The following is a 25894-nucleotide window of genomic DNA, read 5'->3' as shown; positions in this document are numbered from 1 at the left end:
TAATTTAAAAAAATGTAACAAATTGCTTTAACAACACTAGTTTTTGAAGTAATATGATTGTGTGTGAAACTTTAAAAGCTCCTAGACTTGCGGAACATTGCTCATATCTCGGCTGAAGTAATAAAATATTTTGGGAGATAAATCACATTAATTTTGAATAAATATTATGGAATATTATTTATAAAAATGAATTGAATGTGTAAATTGAGCTTACAATTTGTATATATTTTTTATATTTTGATGTTGGCATTTTCGACACGGATCAATATCTAATGTATTAATAAAAATAGCAAATGCCAGTTGTTTCGTTAGCAACGACGTTAAATGAAAATCCAACTAAAAATGTTTGCAATCAAATAAGATATAATATGCAATACAATTTATTTTACTATTTTATATATTTAACACTATTATAAGTCCAAATACTATCATAAAATTATTTTATAGACCAATCCAGGCATGAATTCAAGCGATTTGATTGTTAGTTCTAGTCAGAATGATTTAAATATTAGCCAATACCCAAAATATGATACACTTAATGGATTGTATCCTTCCTATAATCAATTCACACACAATCAATCACCTGAAATAATCAATGTTAAAGATAAATACCAGTCTGTTAATTCTCCAATATTGGGTGATAGTAACTTTCCCAATCAAAATACTTTATATAATACTGATTTAAATAATTATCAAAATATCCCTTTAAATAACAACTCTAATTATCAAAATTTTTCTAATTCTTCACAAAGTTATCAACCTTTTGTTAATCCCAACAATAACTATGCTAGAAATGAATATAATCACTTACCTACACCAGTTTATACTACTAATACTGTTTTACAAAATAATATTTCATATAATTATTCCACGACTGTAAACAGCAAGTATCTTAATGGTAATAATTGCCAGACTGAGCCAGTATACAATTCTTTTAAAAACTTATCTCTCCAAAATAATTGTACAAATAATATATATGATAATAACTATTCTCACAATCAATTCAGCAATATGCCCTTAAGTAATGCAGAATATAATCAGAACTATGTACAAGCTCAAACACAACATTCAGCTAACTATCAAAATTTAAATCAATATAATCATTTAGAAAATTCATATCAACAGTCATCTATAAATACAATGCTTCCAAATAAAAATTCAGTAAAAAATATTTATTGAATACTGCACTGGCTCCCATTAATTAGGGAAATTTTTTTTATATTCTGATTTCCAGATAAAAGTATTAAGGGCCTGGTATATTTATTGAAATCTTAAAAATATTACTTATAGTCCACCAGGGCTATATTGAGTGAACTATAATAAGATGTAATATCACAAATAAAACCTTTAGCCTCCTAGCCTGTAGTTTAAAAAAAATAGATTTTATTTATTCTTTCTTTCTATCTTGAATATCACAATTAAAAAAAGGAATTATTTTTTTAAAAAATAAGAATTCAGAAGGCTGAGCTAAATGGAATTAGTCAGAAAATGATTTTCTATATCAGGCATATGTCGCCAAAATTTACTTTGGAAGAGGACAAACTCTGAAAAAATGTAAAATTTATCTTGGAATCGGAGGTCTGCAAGGCCTGTCCTAGCACATTTTGGCCTGTTAACAATTTTCACATAAGTTGCCTTACCTGGCCCACTAAATTTTTTTCAGCCCTGCATGAAATTTAAAAAAAAATTTGCCTGACCTATCCCAAAAATTTCTAAAAAATATTGATCAAAGTCCAGTCTTGGCCCAAAATTTATGAAAAATAAGACCCATCCTTGATTGTTAAAAATTTACTAAACACAGCAAAGTCTGTAATTTTTCTGCAAATTTTCTGGCTATCAGATTTTTAATTTGTAATATTTTTTCATAGAATTAAGCTAAGAAAAATATATCAAGAAATCTTCACTGCCATAAAAATTTTACGAAAAGGTCATCTCAGTTTATAATTTTATTTAGGGAATAAAATTTTATTAAATTATTTTTATTAATAAAAATTATAAAAATATAGAATATTATATTTTATTCTTTATCAATCCATCCTTCATTCATCATTCATCATTCATCATAACATATAATATATTTAATAAGAAAAGAAATATTTATTACTATAAAATAAATAAAAGCATTCTTAACTTTTTAAAATATATTTTAATAAAAGATAAAGGGGAGGGGGTAGAAGTTGAAATTTAAAATAATCTGTTTAAATTGAATATGATTTTTAATCTTACTAACTTTTTTTCATTATAAAGAAATCTTATATAATTAGAAAATATGTATAAAAATGTTATCAAACCAACCTGACCAAATTTTTTTTATCAAATTCCCCAACTTCTCCGAAATTTTTATGTATGACTTGCCCAGCTAATTATAATTTTTGCCTGGCCCCACCCAGCCTGTTTTAATTTATTAAAATTCCGGACTGGCCAGGCTTTGCAGATCTTTACTTGGAATTTTTATTAAACACCTAAAATTTAGTAAGACCAATAAAAAATTAACAAAATATCTAATAGCTAAATAATATACAGGTTTCAGCATTTTTGGAATCAGCTACAATTATCTATGAAAAATCCATTTGAGCATTATAATATATATAAATTTAAGAGAATTATCGAATGTGGAAAAATAGTTCTATATTTATAAAAACTAAAATGTTGAAATAGATTAATTAATGCACAAAAAAAAGTGCAATCTCCTTTGTGATTGAGCTAATTTATTTAATGATTTAATCAGTATTTGGTGTCAAGAGCTAATTTTTCAATGACTTGATCAAGATTTGGTGTCAAATTCCCATGTTCCAACTTATTTAATCCTTTTATGAGGTGGAGTACTTCCACTTCCTAGAAATTTCTTATTCCTGAAGAATAAAAAATGTTTTTTCATGTGTGCAATGCTAATGAATATAGTGATCAAAATATATAATCATTTTAATATAATAGGGAAAAAGTCTTGAATTTCTAAGAAAGGCTTGTTGAATCAAGAAACTTACATTTTATGACATAAAGAGTTACCCAAAAGAAGGATAAAGAGATTTATCATATAAAATAATTTTATACTGATCCTACATTAATATTTGAACAATACTTATCTTTGCATGAGTCAAGGTATCTATGTAAGCTCTGATATAATACTTTCTGCAATTTTCATCAATGATTTTTGGATATTGCATGAAATACTAGTATATTTAAATAATGCATTCTAATGCAAAAAATGATGCTATTTTCTGAAGAATTAAAATCTTTAATTTTTTTTAAAAAAAAATGAAGAGCAAAAAATATTTTCTTATAAATTAGATTCTTAAAAAAATGATAATTTAACTTTAGATTAGAAGCAAATATTTTCTTGTAAATTAAATATATTTAAAGCACACCTATATATTGGTTTGTGCTACCAACTAAGATGTAATGAATACAAATTTACTTATTACTATTTTTCAGAGATGCGTCAATACAAAAGGGGTTTTAATTCTTTTGCCCACTTCTTACTTTAAAAATTTTGTTGTATTATCAAGGACATATAATTATGAGACTAACAAGGCTATATCCTAGGTCTATGTAATGCTAAGTAGCTGGTTTTATTTTAAAAAAATATAACAAAAAAACGAGAATATACTTAAAACACAAATCAAAATAAGGTGTTTTCATTCAAAAACTTTTTAGCCTAAAAGCAATTAAGTATCCAAATTAAGCTGAACTAGTTCACAGCTTTATAGCTTAAAGCTAAAAATCAAAAATATTAGGTGGAAATATGGATTGGGGAAAAAGTTTATATATTTTTATCTTCAAATTCTCAAATAAACTTGTTTTTTTTGTAAGAGATTTCATTTCATTTATATAAAAACTTGGTATCGGGCGATATCATATTGATATTGATGTCATCAAAAAAGTGTTATTTGGTGCCACTGCTATTTTTCAAATATTTATTTATCCTTATTTCATAATTTTTTTTAAAAAAGAAATATGGATACAATAGACCTGTTAATTTGTTTCAAAATTCCCAAATATTTCCTTACGAGGCCGAAAAAGCTCCCTCACCTTCAATACCCGAAAATTTGGAACCTTTTAGTTGTCCCACAGAGTAATTTATTTGTACATTCATCTTATTTTTTTTTAAAAAAATCAATTTAATCTAAATTTAACTCTTTTTTTCCAGATACATGAGATGTTCGTTGAACTCAGTTCCTCAAACCCATTCCTTACTGGATAAAATTAGATTGCCATTTGGGATTATGATACATCCATTCAATGATAAACAGGTTCTATTTTTTTTGCATTTTAGCATAATAAATCTCATTAACTTTACTTCTAAATGAAAGGAAGAGGGGTGGGGGGTGTTATGTTGAAAAAGGAGCACGTTTGAATAATGGATCAGCCTAAGTTATTCCTTGTTGGAAATGTCAATTTTTATAGTACAAAAAAGGCATAATTATTTATCCACGGGATTAGCAATGTTCAATAGATAATTTGTTTTTGCCACCCAACTTGATTGGAAGAAAGTATTTTCCTGATATCACCTGAACCCTAACATAAAATCAATTCCATTTTTCATATTTAAAAAAAAACTAATTTCAATATAATTGTTCACAAAGCTACCATTTCATATAATGTGATTGTCTTATTAAATAACCTGAAATTGTATAAATGACTTCCACCACTTTTTTTAAAATTATGTATTTAAGTGTATTGTAATCTCGATGGAATATGATAATAAGCTATCCTAAATGTAGGCAATACTCAGCCCCAGGTATTTATTTTCCACAAAGGGTCTAGAATGATATTTTATAATGTACAAGGCGAAAATCCAGTGTCTACGGGAATATCTGGTTTTATCTAACACAAAACCGAAAAAGTATCTGTTGAATTGTTAAATGTGTACGAAATAGAAGACTGAAAATAGATGAATCTTGTTAGCGATCAGCAATCGCCTTTTAGTCCAAAAGGGTACTTAAGTTTTTTGACACCTAAGAGAAGCGACGATTTTTGGATTGGCCTTGAGAACCAGAAGTGGAAAACATAGGAAGAGGAAAAAATATATTTTTAAAATATAAATTTCGATCACACCGATTATAATATATATATTTTTATTAAGGAAATTCCGCTTGTAACGGATCAAGTCATGGCCAGGTGCAAAGTTTGTAGAACTTACATTAATCCTTTCGTCATTCTCCTCGACACCAGGCACTGGAAATGCAACGTTTGCTACAGAACCAACGAACGTTACCTAATATAAATAACTATTTTTGATTGTAACCAAGTATATTAGGGGGGGGGGGCTTGGGTATCCTACCCGTTCGCATATTATTCTAACTTGAAATATACAATTAGCGGGGTTTAGCCTGCAAACCCACTAATTTACGAAAAACTATCCCTCCAAACCAATAGTTGAAAAATGTTGTACCTGTCAGTTCACTTGCTTAAATTTTTTTGAACTAATAGCCACCGTTACAAAAAATTTAGACCCACTCACCCGAAAGAATTTATCGACCACCCGTTATTATTTTTTTAAAAAAAAAATAAGATTCTAATAAAAGGAAATTCTAACACATCTTACCTTTTGGGATTTTTTTTTTGATAATAATTCTATAAGTTAATTGTAGGGCGAAATATTTTACTAATTGTAAAATAATCAAGTTAATAAAATATAACTTTATTTTTAAGCCATATCTTGTGATTGAGCGATATTTTGTCGCGCGGTATAACACAGGTCATCCTCAAGGTACCGAACCGAACTGCGAAATCGAAATGAACGATGTATTTGGAACATAATCAAACAGTTACTATAAAGTTTCCAAAGAGGGAACGAACCGTTAAAAGATGTTCCAACCGGTTTAAGCTGTTTCATAATCGGGTTTTTTAGATTATATTAATTTTTTTAAAAATGATTAGCATGATTTGAAATATATTTATTTTGATATATATTTCATTATTTCGTTCTAATAGTGCCCTTAAATTGAGCGTTTGCCTTTTGCCATGAAACGTTCATATCTCCTGTTTAAATTGAATTTTTATTTTTGAATATCATCGGTTCAAAATTTTAACTAAATTATGAAGAAGAATTGATTTTTCTTTTTATTTCATTAATTTCGAAATATTTTATTTTGAAGGAGAAATTATTTTTTTTACATTTTATATAATATAAAATTGAATTTACAAATAATTAAACAACTAGGAAGGGATTTTGGTGCCCCACCCCTCTTCCACTTATTCTTATTTGGGTAACAAGGTTTTATCAGCCTTTTGTGCGAAAAACCCCGAGATTTAAAAGAACGGGTCGTAGACCAACGTGAAAATTGTATGAATAAAAAAAGTAATTGAAAAAAGCAAATTAGTTTGCGTTTTTTAAAGATGGTATCTAACGCCAAGTATCAACTTATTTTCTTTAATTTTTGTTAGGCTTATATATTTTTTTAAAGTTTTTATTTTTGATATATTTGGAGTCAAATTAAAGTAAATGATTATTTTTAAAATGCACAAAAAACCAGAACCGCTATGAAGTTATCAGAGTTGTTAAAATATACTTTTCAAATAGATCTAGTCACTGGTACATTGTCTAAAAATGGATCTAGATACAGATACATCATCTAAAAAATATCCAAATACAATTTTTTATTATCTTATTTAAGGCATGCATAATGCTTTTTGGATTCTATTGTTAAAATTCAAATAGTGAGGTTAAAATTTTATTGAAGAAATATTGGTCTAAAAATGCATTGTAGTCACCCAGTGCTTAAAATAAAATTTGTCTGGTTTGTTTTTTAATGAAATTAAGATACCGATACTTTTTATAAAAATATTGGTTTCAGATACCATATTTTTGTATTTAGATACTTTAACAAATCAGGATGATGTAAATTGTAACAAACCGAGATTATTAAAAAAAATGAACCCTGAATAGTACTAAACCATTACACCTAACGGTTTGCAATATTAAAATAATTTCATTTGATATTCATCTTGAAGTCGCGCGACAAAAATAGCCTTACAAAATTGAACCTTAGGATTTAGCCTTTAAAATAAAAAATTTTTTCACATTTTTTTTGTTAACATAATTTTATTATGATATGGAATAATTTTTAAATAGTATAATGACTGAATATAACAATAAATATTGCATGTTAATTTTTCTGTTCGCCATCAATGTTCGCCCATGATTCTATAAGGACTTTATAGGCATAAAAAACTTAACAGGATATTTTATAAAGCATGATACTCAATCTAAACGCCCAAAGGTCTATACACCATAGATACCGATGTAATAACATTGGAAACCTAGCTGTTGAAAAATGAATTTCATGTCCTACAAGAATCAGTACCAGACATGTATAGAATCACCAAACACCCAAAGTTTACAAATAGAAACCTCACTGAGATTCTAATTAAATAGTATTTTTTTAAAATATATAATTAATGTTCCTTTTCCTGATTTTAAGAAAGGACTTTTCAAAAAGAGGTTAAAAATAATTTAAATTTATGCTTCAGAAAATGTAAGTATAATAAAAAAAATATTACCCTATGTGTCTGTCACAAGATTCAACGATTCGACTCCGATTTTATTAACAAGGCCCTATAGATCGCTAGGCGAACATTGATCCCTTATAAAAATGATGTGCTACTTTGTACTTTTATTATTATATTTGTATTTTGATTTTCATCTATTCCAACTATAGTTTGGTAATTTCTTTATTTTTAGCCGGATACAAACTTAATTTTTTTTAATCAAAAATTATCACCTAAGCCTCGGGGGGTTTTTTTTATGTGAAAAGAATTACGAAAACTCTTATAAACATTTTTTATTAACTTTTTACAATCTTCAAAAGAGTTATATTTCGATAATGATTGGGTATCTTAATAAGTATTTTACTAGGTCAAATCTTAATATAAATGATATATAACCAAAATATGGCTTTGATTACCTCCCCCCTCCATCCACCCTATCTTACCATTACGGAATATTTATAATCGTATTCGTTCACGCGAATTCTTAAACATGTTTCTTATTATACTTTCAGTTCCGGAGGAGTACTACTACGATGCTAGCACCAAGGCATATCTTCAACCCTATCAAAGGGCCGAGCTCCAAAACGCGGCCGTCGAATTTGTGGCCTCATCCGATTACATGGTTTTAATAATTTATTAACCATATCATATTTGATATTTGTTTTTTCCCCCATTAGTTTATCATTTAAGATTATAATATATAAATTTATTAGTATGGGCCCGCCTAAATTATACATTTTATATTTTTGGTTTTAAAAAAAATATTATTTTATTCAGATACGGCCTCCTCAGCCAGCCGTTTATCTATTTTTGTTGGAAGTCACTATACAAGCATCACGCACTGGTATAATAATTTTTTTAAAAAATCAAAACAAATATCAGTTATTCACAATAGTTTAAATTCTCTAAAATGATTTGATGTTTAAAAACTAAACTTATGATAATAAGGAATAAGCTTCCAATCAAAGTTTTACCTTAAAACCAACTATCTGTGCTTCTATAATAATAGGTGTATATATATATATATAATGTTATCATCAATGTGTATGTATATTGTTTAATTAATATTTCAATCAATACAAGTTAATGACCAAATCTTTTGAAATTTATAAAATAGGTATTTTACACACATACTGGGATACATTTTCGGAAAAATCAGATCTTCAAGTTAATAAAACGCGCTCAGCAGATTATTTTCTAACTTTAAACCATTTATATCACGTTTTTTTAAATACGAAAAATTTTATTTTGCCGGAAACGTATTCCAGCATGTGTAAAATATCTATCCTATAAATCAAGCAATTCAATAAGTATTACACATTCCCGGGTAACACATGTAACTCAAAATATTTGTGAAAAATATCATATTTACTATTACATTTCTGCTTGTTTTCGTTTTTTATATCCCAAATTGGAGTTTTTTTTAAAATATAAACAAACTTTGATCTTAGGTATACAAAAAAACTTTTATTTCTTATTTATTTCTTTCTATCTTTGTTTTTAAAAAAAAATTATTATGCAGATTATTTACGGCACTTTTGTCAAGTCCTGGAATCCTGTTTAGACGATTTACCAGGGGATAGCAGAACCCTACTTGGATTTGTCACGTTTGACAAAAGGATCCATTTTTACAGATTCGATCCCACCTCCTTATTCGCAGATGTCTTGATCTGTCCCGACATTGAAGGTTATTCTTTATAAATACGTGGCATATACAATTTTAAATATAATGCAGCATTATTTCTTTGAAATGGCACTACACTAACTACAACATTTCATTAGTTTCATAAATATCTTCAAATCTCATTAATTCCATAAGTTTTAGGGGAAATTAATGGATATATAGAAAATTTTTTACCGGCATCTATACCTGCAACTTATATTTGGACTATGAGTATGTTTATTCATATATTTTTAACCTGGTGGATTTTCAAGATATTTTGAATGTGCTTATGCACAAGAAATCAATCATGAGGGAAATTTAAGAATGGTAAATTGTACATTATATTAAATTCGTATTTTACGAAAATCTTGCTTCCTTTTTAAAATGGAGGGATTCTAGCACAACGCTAGATTAATTAGGAGAGAATTTAATTCATTACAAAATCTTTAAATATAACAATTATTCCAGTAATGAAATAATGCTATGATATTTAAATTGTATACAGAAATGTGTTATCTCAAGATCAATTTTGCGTTATTTTATCCTAATCACTTAAAAACGTTAAACATTTCTGAAATGACTAACTAATATTGGAGGTGAAACATTAAGTGATATTCTGAATTCCCCAAAATATTGAGATACCTTTACTGATTTTCTATAATATCTCTTTTCATTGATAGTTTATTTTTTTGCTTCAAAGGACGTTTCCTACCATGAGCGATATAAAAATAAAAATATTAACGCATTAAGTATTTTAAGCCAATAGAAACGGTCTCGTCTGCAAAATGAATAATTAAAAAAAATAAAGTATGGAAAAAAGCAAACCAGTTTTCTTTTTTTTTTCTTTTTTAAAAATGGTTTCTAACGCCAAGTGGTAATTGGACCAATTTATGCGATACCATTTGAAATGCTTTTTTTTGCAGCACAGCGATGAAACGCTCAATTGTCACACTATTAATCAATCCATTTAATATTTTAAAGAATTGTCTGAAATTATTTTAATTTGAAAAAAAAATCATATTTGATAAATTTTCATAATTTATATATTTTTTTTCATACCTATTTTTTAAAAAAAAAACAAAATAAATCAGAGCCTTTCTTACCAGACGACGAAAATTTGCTAGTGAATTTACAAGAATTCAAAAAAGTTAAATGTTATATTTTATTCATTATGATTTTTTTTGAATTAATTCAAATGGATAAAAAAATTTCCCTGAAAGAATATTACCCTTGAGGCAAAGCTAAATAGAATAAGCACTTATTTTATTATATTTAAAAACATTTGCTTTCCTGAAAAAAATATTTTTCCAATTATCCAAATTTAATGATACTTTTTTTTAAAATATATATTTATTTATATGCAATAAAACCTCTTTATATTTTAACCTCAGAGACATAAAATTTAGTTAACTATAGCGAGGATTAACTATAACTATATCTCTATTTTTATTTTCTAAAACTATACACAATATTGTTAACTTTCATTGGATATTACTTGTATAGCAAAAAAAAAATTATTTTAAAAATTTTTTATTCTATCACAAATAATGTATTGTATAATTTAAAAAATCTGTTAAATTCCAATATTCTTGGCGAAATTGATAATTAAAAACGTTAGCTTAGAAAACACATTTTAGGACACTAGTTTTTATTTTATCCATCAATTTATAAAGAATAAAATAATTTATAAATATGAATGTTACCCATTTGGTATCCTATAAGAATAGAAAAATATAATTACATTGTCGTTCTTCAAGTTCCTTCAAATAGTCAAAAATATTAAAGAGATTATTTTTTAAACAAAAAGAGTAAAATAAGACGCTATTATATAATTGCAAAAAAAGAATTGAGGTCTATAACGAAACATTATGAGATAGAGAGCAGAGATAATTTTTTTTAGCTATACAGGAGTTAGGAGGTTTTACTATAAAAAGTTAACATGAGCTATAAAAAAAAATATATAAACATATTAAAATGTAACGTATAAACTTAAACGTTTATAGAGCAAATTTCTGGGCAGTAAAATTTAACTAGCTGATTTCTTTATTTTTTATAAAAAAAAATGTTTTGTCGAGATTATTTTTATATCCCAGATTTTCTTAAAATCAAAACTAAATTAAAATCTACCAAAAATGTATGCTATTCCAAAAAATTATTACATTAAACAATACAACAAACTAGGTAGAAAATTTCTTTTAATAGTTTGAATAACATTGATCTTGATTAAATTTGTTACCAAAAATATATTCTTCAAAAGAAAGATGTGTTCGCAAAAATAATGTCTTGGAAGACGATACCAATACTTATATCAATACAGTTGTTAATATCTCAGGTAAAACTATTTATAAGGGAATTAAATCATTGATATAACAATGTTTCCTAAAGACGAAATTTAATTATAATAAAATCTTTTAATAAGACTCTTCTTTACTGGTGCTTTAAAATACAAATCTAAAATAAAATAGATCCTGGAGGGGGATCGGGATGCAGATTATGCAGGATTGGAAATGCATATTCTAAGTGAAGTGGAGATGACTTGCATATGCTACCACACAAAATTAGAAGTGTACTGAAAAGAGATCTGCAACTCGGTCTGGGCCAGGACTATTTATGAAAAAAAAAGATAAGCGATTTCCTCAAAGTGAAATTAAGACTCCATTTTATTGAATTTAATAATATTGTCCAAAACACGGATATTTCAAAAAAGGACGTAAAATTGGTTTAATCTGATCCCATACAAAAAAATATATTAATATCCTAGCGAAAATTACCACACTGTTTGGCAAAGGTATGGACATAGAGTACCAACTGCCTAAGGCACCTTGCATATAATAGAATACGCCTAAAATTATCGAAGACCCGTCTGCTGAAACAGGTTATTCCTTAATCTTTAGGAGTGCGAAATTACCTATATCTTTTTAGAATCACACGATCCCTCTTTTAAAGTAGTAGATCTGAAAAATCTAACTCATTTGGGTTCTCCGATTAGCTGTACTGACTCGGTCTTCAATTAAAATAATTAGCTAAATATTCTACTCGGTATCAAGGATTTGCTATAAAAATTACCACTCATCATCCATTCTTAATTAAAACTTTAATCTCTACAATTCAAAATTAATATATCTTCAATTTTTTTATTCAGAATATAACAGAAAATATCAGTTTTAAATAAGTGAGTAAAAATAGCTGTTAAATCAGGGTTAAATTTTGTACAATATAAATTTATCTTCTTTTTTTAAAAAGAGATATAGCATAATGAATACATTTAGTCATGCACACTAAGATACGTGTAGTTTAGAAGTATAGCTTTGAAAAAAAGTTCTGCCTAAAAGTCGCCTCTAAAGGGAACTCATTAATTTAAAAAAATATTGCTCAATGCAGAGCGAACGTATATTCTTTATCCACAAATTAAGCATCGCATATTTTGAAATTATTTTACTATCGTTTAAAGGCCATACGTTATTTTCTAAACCATCAATTACCAGAACTTTGGTGTTTTCCTCTAAAAGACCCATTCACTAAAATCGACGAAGAAAATAGTCAAACGAACACGGAAACTACAACTAATATCGAAAAATCTATCAACCCTTCCACAGGTAAACAAACACATGATATATGTCGTATGGGGATTCGGAATCTCTTGATTTTAAATCCTTTACCGAGGGTGATTTAAAAATTTTAATATCCGTTTTGATCGGAAATGTATTCTAGCATGTGTAGAGTATTTATATTTACCCTACAAATTTCAGCCAATTTTGCCATGCTTTAGAACTACTCCTAATTTACATTAATTTTTATATAGATTTTTCATGTAAATTAAAATATACTAAAATGTATATGGCTAAAATTTATAGGGTAAATACTCTACACATGCTAGAATACATTTTCGGTTAAATCGGATCTTAATTTTTTTTAGGTTGCCCTCGGTAAAGGATATAAAATCAAGAGATTCCGAATCCCTATACGATATACAAATATCAAGTGATCATGCATGTACAAAATATACTAAAAAATTTTTAGAAGCTTTATCCCAAAACTATTGTCTAGACTTGTTGACTTTATTTTGGAAAGTTATCAGAAAGTATCGAAACCGATACAAATTCCAAAATACTAATACATTTTTCTCGATATATAAAATTATCGGTACTTTTTCTAACATTTTTGGAAATAATTTATTAATATATAAAAAACCCATATATATTTTTTAAATAAAGCAATTACTTTTTATATAAAATATTTACGAATTAACAAAAAACATAAATACCAAATATTATTTTTTAACAATAAAACATTTTCAAGTTTTTATTGCAGTCAATAAATAATTAAAAATTGCGAAATCTTGAACTCTTTATGGTAAAATTTTCCATTAATATTATGTTTTATATTTAAATTATTTTTATCAAATAATTTTTAAGTTATTATTTATTTAAGATAAATTGTAAAATAGCTGATTATTGTTAGCGGTTAGCTTTTCTAATTTTTTAAAAAAATATGTCAACAGGGAAGCAAGAAAGATTTAATATAACCAAAGTACATTGGTTTTCATTTACACAACTATTTGTCGCCATTCCAAATAAAACAAATTGTTACTAGATCCTTCACTAGTATGATTATCCAATAGTTAAATTTATTAATTATTTTAAATAATTTCGAAAGGCATTACTTTTATGTATATGAAATAAGTTAGTTTGGTTTGTAATATGTGAGTTAATACTGGCATTTGTAATAATAATATATAAGGACGATCAAATAGTTTAGATTTATTTTCTGGAACACCTAGCATACAACACAGACTTCAATAGCATCTTTGCATCTTTTACTTCGTCTTTGGTAATATTTCTCTTGTTCATTGTTATTTGCCCGCTAAATGATACTCGCGAAGACTAGCAACAATTTGTAACTGTGATTACATGAAATCTTTATTGCTTCCCTTTTGATACATCTTTAAAAAAATATATTTATCATAGAAATAATGTAAGACATACATACTATTGTCTATCAAGGCATATTATTAAAAATTACAAATCGTAGTATCTTTAAATATATGACAACCTGATTACAAGTATTATTTACTACCAAATCAAAATTGATTATAAATTATTTTACGATTTCATGATATTATTGTTGATTATTAAATTCGTTTTTGAGTTAAAAAAAATTATCATTTTAAAATAAACATTCGCTGTGGTGATTGAAGGAAAAAAACATATAAAATACATTAGTTCAACACTACCTTTAGCACCGACTAACAGTTATTTTACATTTTTTTCTTATATTTAAATAACATTATCTTGACATTTTTTTGCGCAAAGAATAATTTCGCCATTTTTAAATAATTTTTTTAATTATTAAATAATTAATTATTAAACACAACACTACCATTTCTTTCAGCCCAAATTAAGCTCTTATCAAGTTTCGAAAATGCATTTAATAGGATAGGGATGTCTCATTAGTAAAAACTTTAAAAATGTTTTATTTCTAAAATCAAAGAATAATATTTGGGATGTTAATTCTTAAATATTTCATATAATGCATACGGCTATTTATTTAGATGTATTTGTTAATTAGTAATAAACTATATTCAAAAATGAATCAAATACATTTGGGGAAAATATTTTATCGGTATCAACGGACCCATTTGAATTTATACCGATACTTTAAAATAACGCATACAATGCTGGAAAATCGAATTTAGAGAATTAAACCATCAAAAGTATCGATTTTTTTCAATATCGATACATAAAATGGTGGAGATAGAAATATTTTTAATTAAAATCGCTATTATATTTCCTTTTAAAGAATTTTTGATTGATAGGGACCAACAACCATAAAGAATCCTAATTTCTTTATTTGGATTTTTTTAAAAACCCACATCTCACATTTAAAAAAAACATAATCCGAAGTTAAAATGATGGACCTCAACGATGGTAATTGTCTAGGACCGGCCTTGCAAATATGTCAAAAGCTCATAAGTCACACTGGCGGTAGAATTTCGATACTATTAAACAGTATTCCTGATACGGGAGAAGGGAAACTGGCTCAACTTAATTGCGGAGATGAGAAACGAGTTAATATAATTTTATTAATATCTCTTCTTTTGAGACGAGATAAAATATGAAGAAAAGAGGAAAAAAATATCATTTGTTCAACTAAAATTTAATCATAATTTTTTTTTGGCGATATTTTATTTATTTACTCCAGAATTCAAACAGTTTAACCTTGGGAGCCAAAACAGATTTTTACAAAAAGACGGCCCTCGAGCTAAGCAACGATCAAATTAGCGCCGACATATTTTTCCTTAACCAGGTCCACATAGACCTAGCCTCTTTAGGTTAGATTCGATTTTTTTTTATTAAAAATATATTAGTAATCTCCACATTTTGATGATATTCCAAACCTTTCCACCTTCTGTAGGAAAAATCTCTGAGCTTGGGTAATTTACTTTTGGTTAAAATCGTGAGTTAGCCGTTTTAAAAAATTGGCAGCCATTTTAAAAATAGGCTAAATCGGGCACATTTAACACTAATGTAGTTTTCGAATGGCATGAAATTCCCATTCTTTCAATTCTACTCATTGATTCATGCATTTTTTTTAGCGACCCTCTCCAAATATAGTGCCGGTTCAATGTACCATTTCCCTTCCTATCACAGTCAAAATAACCAGCTCCAAGCCGAACGATTTACTCAATGCCTTAAAAGATACCTAACAAGGGACATTGGATTCGAAGCCGTAATGAGAGTTAGAGCTACCAAAGGTTTCATTTATTTACTTTTAAAGATTATATAGATAGCCCAAATATATCTTTAACGCAATAAATGGATGTTGCCCCAAAAAGTTGTTTTTTTTCTTCGCAATTGCTTTGATTATATTCCAAATCAATATAGTTAAATTGTGATTTTCTCAAAAAAAATATATAACTTATTTATTTAAACTTACCCTTTCTTCCGCTCTTCCGCACCAAAAAATACTTTCTTTTCAATTATAAAAATGATCAATCAAGGTCTGGCGTTGAAAGGTTTTTTCGGAAATTTTTTTCTGCGTTCTTCAAACTTGCTTTGCCTACCGAATGTCAAATCCGATACCAGCTTCAGCGTTCAATGCGATATAGATGAAGACTTGGTGGATAGTAGCATGGTAGGGGTACAGGTCGCTATTCTTTACACGGTTTCCAAGGGTTAGTTTTTTGTTTAAAAAATTATATTTTTTCTATCATTTTAGGAAATTTTTATCTTTCTTGAATTAATAATATTTGAGGAAACAAATATTTATTTCAATAAAAGTATTCGAGTTTAAAATTTGGTATTTAATAAAGAATCATTTTGATAATTTTATGGTCTAGATTTATAAAAATTAGCACTAGTTCCAGTAAATATATTGGCTTCTTCTAATATTATGAATATATTAAAAATATTATAAAAAAAATAGTTGGAATATCTTTTATCATTTTAAATATTTTGTCTATGTTCATCTAAGTTAAATTTGTATACAAAGCAATTTAAAATTAAAATATATACTATCTTGGTTAATTTGATTTAAAATGTCACTTAAAAAGATTTCATTTAGACCAATAAGGTGGTTCATGTTGGAAATTAAATGTAATTTTTTTTAAAATTTTTAATGTATTAATAATAAATATTATACCATTCATAGTTTGGTTTACCAGACGATAATTAAGAATAATTTGGAATTTAAATAATAATAAAATTCAAATATACATGTGAATATCACATAGATTTGATAGGTTACGTGATCTTTAACGGTATGTAAATCGTCCTATTTTGCCAAAACTCCAATATCGATTTTTAATAACGGCAAACTCAATATTTTATCCAGAAAAATATTACCCAAGCCTGAATATTTTGGTCAGATGGCACACAGATTTGAACATTTATTAACGAAATCTCAAATTTAGATCATATTTTCGGGCTAAATTGTTGAGTTAGCCGGTTATTAAAATAGCTGTCTAAAACAACATTACTCTCATCTTTACACTAACCCGTGTCTTTGCTGTAGTCAAATCTTACCGCTAATGTGGTCCAAAAAAATTACTTCAATCTTTATGGAAATATGGTCTACAAAATACAAATTTTTCATTACAGTAATCATTTCTTTCTAAAAAATTTGATTCTTTAAATGTTTAAAAATTCCTTTAACATTTACACTTGATTTTTTCTTATTAAAGAAGAAACTATTTTTGGTCTGTTATTTCATTTATTTAAATTATTTTTATAAAATGATTTTGATTTGAGGTGGAGCTCTATTTGGTTGGATAATTGGATGTTAGTTAACTTAGGGCTATGTAAATTTGTTAAATTATCGGACCATAAGTTAAATAATTCTAATTTCAATTTCTAAATATATAATAAATATTATATTGAGAGGGGGTATTAATTTAAATTAATATAAAATTATTATCTACTTTAAAGAAATATAATAAAATAAAAAATATAATAAACATTCGTACATATTAAAATTTGCATCTGCTATCTATTAGGCAACCTCTTAATGTCGCGTGACTTGTCAAATTTGGCAGGCTATGTAACAGAATAGCAATTGTGATTATAAAACTCCAGTATATTCAAAGGAAATAGATTAAAATTGTTTTTGTTTGATAGGCGAAAGACGTATAAGAGTCTTGACCTTAGCTCTTCCAGTAACCAATAATTTTGACGACGTCATTAACTCGGTTGATCAAGAAGTTGTGGTGTCACTAATAGCTATTATGGGTAAAAAAATATATTTCTTATTTCTTATTATTTATTTTCGTTATTTTCTTATTCTCTTATTTTTATATTAGCCAGCGATAGATGTTTATCCACCAACCTCCATTCTTCCAGAGAAGCGATGATTACAGCTGTTCAGGACTTTTTATCGGCCTTTAACACTCATGCATATATATCCGTCACTTATTCTAACCTTTTGTGCCCAGATAATTGTTCCCTTTTAGTAGCTAGAATCCACGCATTATTAAAACACGTAAAAATATTTGTAAATATTTATTAAAGTTTGATATCTAAGCGCAACGTCAATCAAAAAATTACGCAATAAAATTTTTAGGGGAGTAGACTGATGCAAAGTGGTTAACAAGGTAAGGAATGAAAAGTATTAACCCCTTAGAACTAAATATTCCAAATTTAATCATAAGATAGATTATTATTCTTTTGTCATATGGACAACTTTTCATCCAAGAGATATTGACCAAAAACTTCTTTTCCTTCTAATTTTATTAGAATCATTTTCATTTAGTTCGAAATATTTATAAGGTATTTTTTGCCTAGTCTATACAAAAATAAAATGGGTAAAATAAACAGACTCATATAACTGTCACTAATCACGGCTCATATATTAATCTAACCTTAGTCAGACATTTCTTCTATGCGGGAATGGGGGTATGACGCAAAATCGTCATTGAAATTTAAGGGGGTACTATGAAGACGCTCATCATTAGAATAAAAAGATATGAAGGAGGGGGGGGGAGTGTATGTAAATGTAAAGTTGATATTTTAATTTAAATATACTTTCGCTATTGAGGGAGTAGAGGAGGTAATATCCTCATTGACCTAGGGGATGTAGGTGCCGGATCTTAGCCCGCATCAATCCTTTACTATACATGCTTAATAGGCTCAATCTTTATCGAAGAGTGTTCTTTTGATTTTATCCATCTTATGGATTTTTTTTTCCTCAGACCGCATTTAGACTCACTTCCAGCAGCAACAAGGATTTAGACGAAAGAGCCTTCGCTTTATATTCCATTCAATCTAAACCCATAGAAACTTTACTGAACGAAATTTATCCATCGTTGTTTTCCGTTAACTACCTAGCTTCAGATGATATTAAAGTATAATGATGTTCGATTTTTATTTATTTCACATTTACTTTTATCGTGTAGAAAAAAATATGTCCTCACTATTAAAAAAAATATCTCTTAAAGTTTTTTTTACAGAGAGAGAATAAGATTAATAGCCGAATTTTTAGAAATACAGAGGTAACATGTGATGTTGTCAAAAGCTTGTTAATTATTCATATTGCTCAAATATACGGTTTTATACACCCCTTTTTTTCTCCAATTTCTTTGGCAGTGACCTCATATTTGTTATTTATAAATAAGGAATCGAGCAACGAAATGTCAAAATACTGTAGCTATGTTCCTGTCTGTCAACTCTCCTCCAAACAGCTAGAAGAAAGGAATTCTTATCTCCTAGATTTGGGCGAGCTTTGCTTAGTACTCAGTCTAAGCAGGTTCACTCCTATACCAATTTTAAAGGATCTGTTTGGTAACACTTTCTCTGGCTCCTCTTATGCCAAATTAGATGAAAATCAGGTTTAAAAATTTTAGAGAAATTAATAAACATTGCCTTTTTTTGTAAATGTTATTAATTACTGAATAATTGGTAGCAATAGGATTAATTAAATTTTTTTTGGAATAATGCTATATTAGTTTAATATCTTATTATTTTATAGTATAAATTTTTTTTAAAGTGCGAAATATCCCCCGAATCAAAAATAGCGGGATTTTTGGATTGCCTCCAAAGTGAAAAACCGTATTTCGTCCCTATCATGATTATCAAGTTCGTATTATCTCCATTTTCAAAACAAAAAATTATATGTTTATTTTTAAAAACGTTTAACTTAGTAGTGAATAAATAATTTCTAAATATATGTGCATGTGCCTTAAGCAATCCGATACATATGTTAATATTCAGAGGGAAAAGTTTCTATAAGAAATATTATAATCTATTTTTTAATTTGCTATCATTAAAATAATTGCCTTACTTAAAAATAAAAGAATTCTATATTCAGATCGGCCTATTTAAATAAATCGGTATTATTACCTGTATTTTTTTAATAAATGATATGATTGTATTAATTTGCAAGTGGATAAAATTAATGGGCACGTAATTATCATTGTTTCTTTTCATTATGGCTGAATGCATATGGTATAATGTACTGGTTATCTCAATATGCAAGCCATTAATAGATCCTAGCTTCTAACATCAGTGATATCAAAGAACCGATCGTCATCAGGTGTACTTTCATATTATATGTGGTCTATAGAATTTATATATATATATATATTATATAGAGACGATGGTCCGAACAAGAATTTTTTCAAAAGTTATATGTACGATGATAGAACAGAATCCTCCATGTCTTACCACGAATTTTTGCTTTACCTCGTTAAAGAGATTATATCCTGATTTTTAAATCAACAACAAAAAAAATGTAATCATTTTATATTTATTTTGCATGATTTAATAAAAGGAATTTTTATTTTTTAAAAACAAGTGGGTCCCGCCTAAGCTAGAAAATTGGCGGGCTATAATCACTTATATTATTCGAATTTTGGCCATATTTTTTCACTTGCAGAACAAATTATTATACCAGAATTCTTGGGTTTGTGCATGACATATTTCATTAAAAACAAACTCCATTTTAGTGTCGAGAAAAAAAATCAAGCATAAAAAATAGACTATCGATTAATATCTTACTACACATCAAAGCGAAAAACGTAAATAGATAAGGCATTTTAAATTAATTGTCGTTCAATTAGATCATAAGGGAAGAGCAAATGACAGTGCGAGCAACCATTGTGAGAATCTTTTCTATAATGGTAGTCCTATTTTTTTTACAGGAATTGAAAATCGTAATTAATATTTTTTTTTAAAAAAAGTCACATTACTAAGAGAATTGATTAGATTAGTAAACATTATATACTAAGGCTATGTCCAAAACATCAAAAAATTAATTTTTAAACTTTCGAAACTTTAATGAATAAATAAATAAGCTATTTTAAATATAAAAATAAAATCCTGTCCATTCTAGAAAATATAGCAAATTTTAAATTTGCTGAGGTTTCGAAACTTTTTGATATTTTATAAAAAGTTTTATTAACCAAATTTTTTTGTAATGTGAACTGTTTTAATGGGCGACAAATATTACAAATAAGGAATTAGGATGATAACCTTTTTTTTTATTTATAGGCACTAAAAGTTGATTTTCTTGACATAGGCTTGGTCCTAGTTCTCTCCTTTAACAACCTTTAAAACGCTCGCAATATTAAAAAGCGATAATTTTTTTACCTTATCTCTGTTAACATTGAACGCGTTTTAAAAAAATCAGCGTTTAAAGAAGTGGTGCGAGGCCTTAGAATAAGCTTGCTTACGCTTGCTGAAATTAATAATTTTCTTGATTTTTTTTAGTTAACAAAATATTTATTTCCATTTTAGGCTTGTGGAATCAAATGGATCGGAACTTGGTGTCACAATTATTATTAACTAAAAAAAACTCAATTCTGAAGGATGAAATTTTAAATAAAATATATTTATATTTTATCTCGACTTTGACATTACCCATAAATTCATATTGATTTCGAAATGATGTCCACAAAACAATTTCCGTTTCTTATGAATTATGACATTTATTTCCTCCAACACTTATAATTTGAATAATAATGAATATATGAGTGGCCTATGTATAACGACGATAGCGTTTTATAGCTTTTATAACAATTTTTTTTTGTTTTTTTATTTATATATTTATTTCTCCTCTCGGTAAATAATCAAATTTTGCGGAGGGATAAAAAAAACCTTACTTTTTAAAACTAATACGAGAATTAAATACTTCGAGAAAAAAAAGATTTGAATATTAACGGCCCGCAATTTTTAAAATGATATATAATTATAATTTTATCTTTGTGTTTTTATAGTTAATCAACATTTTTGATACCATCTGTAAATGAAATAAAATGCCATTTTTTCTCAAATTGTTATGACCTTTTCCTAAGCTTCACTTAAAATTTTTCTTTTCTTCATTTTGAGCATATTTTTAATTTATTATTATTACTAACTAATAAATGAAGGATATGAATATTTGTTAAATTAAAACGTTTTCTTTTTACAAAATACATTCTTTGAAAAAAAAAGATAAAGTAAGAAATTGGGAGGAATCAGTAGCAACTTAATGTTATAATAAATTGCCTGTTTAGCTAAAATACATATTTTTGCAGCGAGTTACCGTTTGACTGATCTCTGTAAGTTGCCCAGTGTCGTCTTCTTCAAATCCATTTGGCCGTTCATATAAATTGAATAAAAGCTATAATTAGTGTTTGAGTTTTATAATTTTAAGAACAAATATTAGGGTTAAGGGTTATAACTAACCTGATGTCATCATCATTTAATGAGAAGCGTTTTGGGATTTCCAAAGTGTTTAGCGAACTGATAATGCTTTGAACATCGAATTTTATATAAATTTTAAAAATATAACTGGTGGATTTTTGAAAAAAAAATTAATATTTTGATACAATTTAGTAAGAAAATACAGTTTCAGTTTTTTTAGGCTACTGAATGAACAGCTAAACCTAATTTAACCGAAAACGATCACCTTGAACCTCGAGTTTTTTAAAAATAAACTCAAACTTGAATAAAGCAGAAATAAATTAACTCGCGCCACAATGCTTAGCAGAATTTCTTCGGCATTGCGCCTGTAGATTAAGACTTATAGAAGTTATTGAAGTCAAATATGAATGCTTTGATGCAATTAATTTCCTAAATTGCAAAATGTTATTGGAGATGTTTGGAAAATTTTTCTAAAAAATATTATGGCATTTTTAGGGAAAACTTTATCAAAAATCTCTCCCCATTGCGCAAAAATTTTATGAAGCTTTTCTGCCACTTTTTTTTATATCAAATTAAGCTAAAATTGTGACAGCGCAAAAATTTTAAATACAATTCGATATGTAGCTCATAAACGGTAAAAACTTAATTTTAAATGTTATAAGATTCACATGGTGATTGTTTTTTTTATTAGACCTCGCCTGAGCTCACTTTTAACCAGAGTTGTACATTTGCTCAAAATAAAAAGATCTGTAAAATTTGAAGATCTTTTATTTTTTTAAAATTTTGTGTAACGATCTTCAAAGATCTTCATGATATTTATTTTTTTACCTTTTTATTAAAAGCCCAGATGTTTTTCAATTTTATTAATATAATATTTCTTTTATGTTTTATATCTCTCCTTCTGCCTTGATGAAAATTGAAAAACATCTGGGCTTTTAATAAAGGGGTAAAAAAATAAATATCATGAAGATCTTTGAAGATCGTTACACAAAATTTTTAAAAAATAAAAGATCTTCAAATTTTACGATCTTCAAAGATCTTGCTCAAATTTTTGAGCTAGATCTCGCTCAAAAATCTTCAAAGAAGATCTTTTGTACAACTCTGCTTTTAACGTTGTTTTTAAAACTATTGCATATGTTAAATATGGAAAAATGATCAATATTTTAACTTTAACATCGTTTTTAAATGCGTTAAAGAAGTGAGATCGGTGCAAGTCTTAGAAGATTATAAATTTAAAAAATATAAGGTGTGAAGCTAGGGTTAGAAGCTTCTAAGGAAAAGTTAATAGATTTGGATTACAGTTCAGAGTGTTAATATTGGTTCAGTATATATATATATATCAGTTTTTTTTTATCTGATAAAATGAAAATATACTTGGACGGTGACTGTTCATCATTGAACGCGAATATAATTATGAAAGTCACGATTGGTATCATGATTAACACGCCCATTATAATCGCAATCATAATTTGCAAGAATACATCAGGATGAGGAAAGCCAGGGACGTTCAAAATATTTTTGGACATATCTCTTAATCGTTTTATAGGTTTTTCTAAGGGCTAGAAAAAAAAATTGAATAAATTTTAACTTTATAAAGGTGACAAGTCTGGCCCGAGTAATTAAAAAAAGATATGAAATGGATTAGAATTCACGAATTAACTGTTATATTATAAAAATTTAAAAACCATTTAGCGCTTTAGAATTGAATAATTTTATGGTCGAATATTAATAATAAGACCATTATTCGAATATTTCTCAAATTTGAAATTAAATTTTAAAAAATAAAAAGTTCCACAAGGAATATGATTAATACTTAAGTTTTTAATATTTACAAATAATGTCAAATATTCTCGAATTGCTAATACAAATAATGAATATACTATTCGACGAATAATTTTTTTTCATTTATTAGCATCCGATTCGATTTTTTGAATCGAATAATTTTATTATTTGTATCTAATCGGATAAACGAATTTACATCTTTATCTTATAAAATGGCGTTTTAAATGTCGATGGCTTACTTTTATACTTTTTATGGTCATAGAAGAAATTTGGTAATGGTGGAAGGAGTTAGGTTTAGAATCTATCAAATGCAATATTTGTTGTTCTGATAAGATATGAAAATCTGATCGATCTACCACTTGCAAAGGCAACGACACGGTTTTTGTCACTATCGTATTGGCATAAACACTTTCCAAAATATTTTTGTTATCACTATTACTATTTGAATCTTCAGGTCCAAGATTCGTCACGCGATTACAATTATTTAACTCCCTTTCCGCTTCTCTAGTTGAAAGTATGATATTGTTGCCCATGATCTTGGACACTATACTGTGGTAGTAAAATTGTGAGTTTAATTTAATAAAAAAATTAATATTACATAAGGTATACTATTATAATAATTTGAAAAAATTATATTGTTTCAATGGGAGGGTTTCCTTTGATCGTAAGATTTTGATCGTATTTTCGTCCATTTCGGTCAAAATGGAAAACATCATTATTAATACAAATTTTTATGCAGGTTATTATTCTAGATATGCATTTATTAAATATATCTGACAATTCCAAGTAATATTTTAACAATATTTGAGATATAATCTTAATTTACAACTATGAAATGGATCAATCAGAAAAGTACGAATTTACGATCAAATGACTTTACGATCATAGGCAAATCGTTTCAATTTACTTGTTGTAATTAGCGCACATTTGCTTCTGACCCATTTTTCCGCGAACATTCATCGTAATAATCAGAGTTCTTCCTTCACCGTAGATCCATACCTTTATTAGTGTCGTATATATAGGTTATATGTTAAAAGAAAAGAATTTGATTTTAAATGGAGAAAAGATCAATATTTAATACTAGTGTATATATATATTTTAAAACGTTTAATATAGTGGAGTCACTGAATTCCTTGGGGCCATTGTTATCTTTAACTTTAATATTTATTTTGAAATAGCCATTCACAAATTTTTCCATTCCTAAGATACGGCTCCTAACTGTTATAATCGAGTCACCTTCTAAATTCGTTTCGCTTTCCAAGGAAAAAAGCTTATTTTCTCCCTTAGACATTTTATTCTCGAAGAATTTATCTACTATTTGTTCATAATTCAAAGTCGATTCGCGGTAATAAGCTATGTCCGATATTTCTAAGCTATAATTGCGACAACAGCGAGCATCCGTATCGTTGTCTAGAATTCTTATTCGCGTAACCACGAAGTTTCTTGTAACTCTCCAATGCAGACCTGAGAAGATTTTAAAAAAAAATTTAATCGAAGGAACAATCCCTAATTTTCCAAAATTATTTGTACGATTGGGGTCCGGTCGATAAGAGTGTTCACCACTCTTATATAAATAAATTATGTATATAAACTAATTGGGAGCCCGGGGGGGTAATTCTTCCAAAATTTCGCAATTTAGATACTTTATATTTTTTATCGACCCTTGGCCTTTTCTCAAAAATGAATCGATTGATATTATATTCGTGTTCGATTATTTTAAACTAATCGAATAATATTTTATTCATAATGCCAATCAAATTGGAATAATAAATTATATTATTCGAATGAATACGAATAATAAATTATTTGACACGTATTCGTTTTTGACCTAAGCCCACGCTAT

At 27.3% G+C, this 25894-nt stretch overlaps 1 protein-coding gene and 1 long non-coding RNA gene across 2 annotated transcripts; one reads left to right on the top strand and one right to left on the bottom strand.

The window, feature by feature from the left end:
• The first annotated feature begins 293 nt into the window (after window positions 1-293).
• Window positions 294-21956, top strand: LOC135924445 (protein transport protein Sec24A-like). The gene is made up of 21 exons (XM_065459502.1): window positions 294-344; window positions 448-1161; window positions 3951-4072; window positions 4148-4250; window positions 5084-5210; window positions 8004-8113; window positions 8269-8335; window positions 9014-9178; window positions 10246-10301; window positions 12606-12750; window positions 15058-15221; window positions 15356-15485; window positions 15750-15908; window positions 16155-16328; window positions 17770-17880; window positions 17952-18130; window positions 18840-18992; window positions 19263-19475; window positions 19634-19722; window positions 20238-20377; window positions 21382-21956. Exons 1-20 carry the CDS (start codon window positions 294-296, stop codon window positions 20350-20352), a joined length of 3147 nt encoding a protein of 1048 aa, XP_065315574.1. The 3' UTR covers window positions 20353-20377; window positions 21382-21956.
• A 137-nt stretch (window positions 21957-22093) lies between these two features.
• On the bottom strand, window positions 22094-23749 carry LOC135925483 (uncharacterized). The gene is made up of 3 exons (XR_010571653.1): window positions 23644-23749; window positions 22312-22377; window positions 22094-22206 (listed from the first exon to the last, which is right to left on the bottom strand). It is a non-coding gene; the product is annotated as an uncharacterized LOC135925483 (long non-coding RNA).
• Between the last annotated feature and the right edge of the window lie 2145 nt (window positions 23750-25894).

This window comes from Gordionus sp. m RMFG-2023, chromosome 2, assembly GCF_954871325.1.
Source record: "Gordionus sp. m RMFG-2023 chromosome 2, tfGorSpeb1-WG-v2, whole genome shotgun sequence".
Classification (NCBI taxonomy): Eukaryota; Metazoa; Nematomorpha; class Gordioida; order Chordodea; family Parachordodidae; genus Gordionus; species Gordionus sp. m RMFG-2023.
The sequence above is the reverse complement of the archived record's forward strand: the minus strand, read 5'-3'. Positions and strand labels throughout refer to the sequence as shown.

Coding starts and splice junctions, on each gene's coding strand:
- LOC135924445 (XM_065459502.1), top strand. CDS start 294: ATGCCAGTTGTTTCGTTAGCAACGACGTTAAATGAAAATCCAACTAAA. Junction 8,114..8,268: donor TGGCCTCATCCGATTACATG/GTTTTAATAATT, acceptor TATTTTATTCAG/ATACGGCCTCCTCAGCCAGC. Junction 16,329..17,769: donor TCTTTACACGGTTTCCAAGG/GTTAGTTTTTTG, acceptor TTTGTTTGATAG/GCGAAAGACGTATAAGAGTC.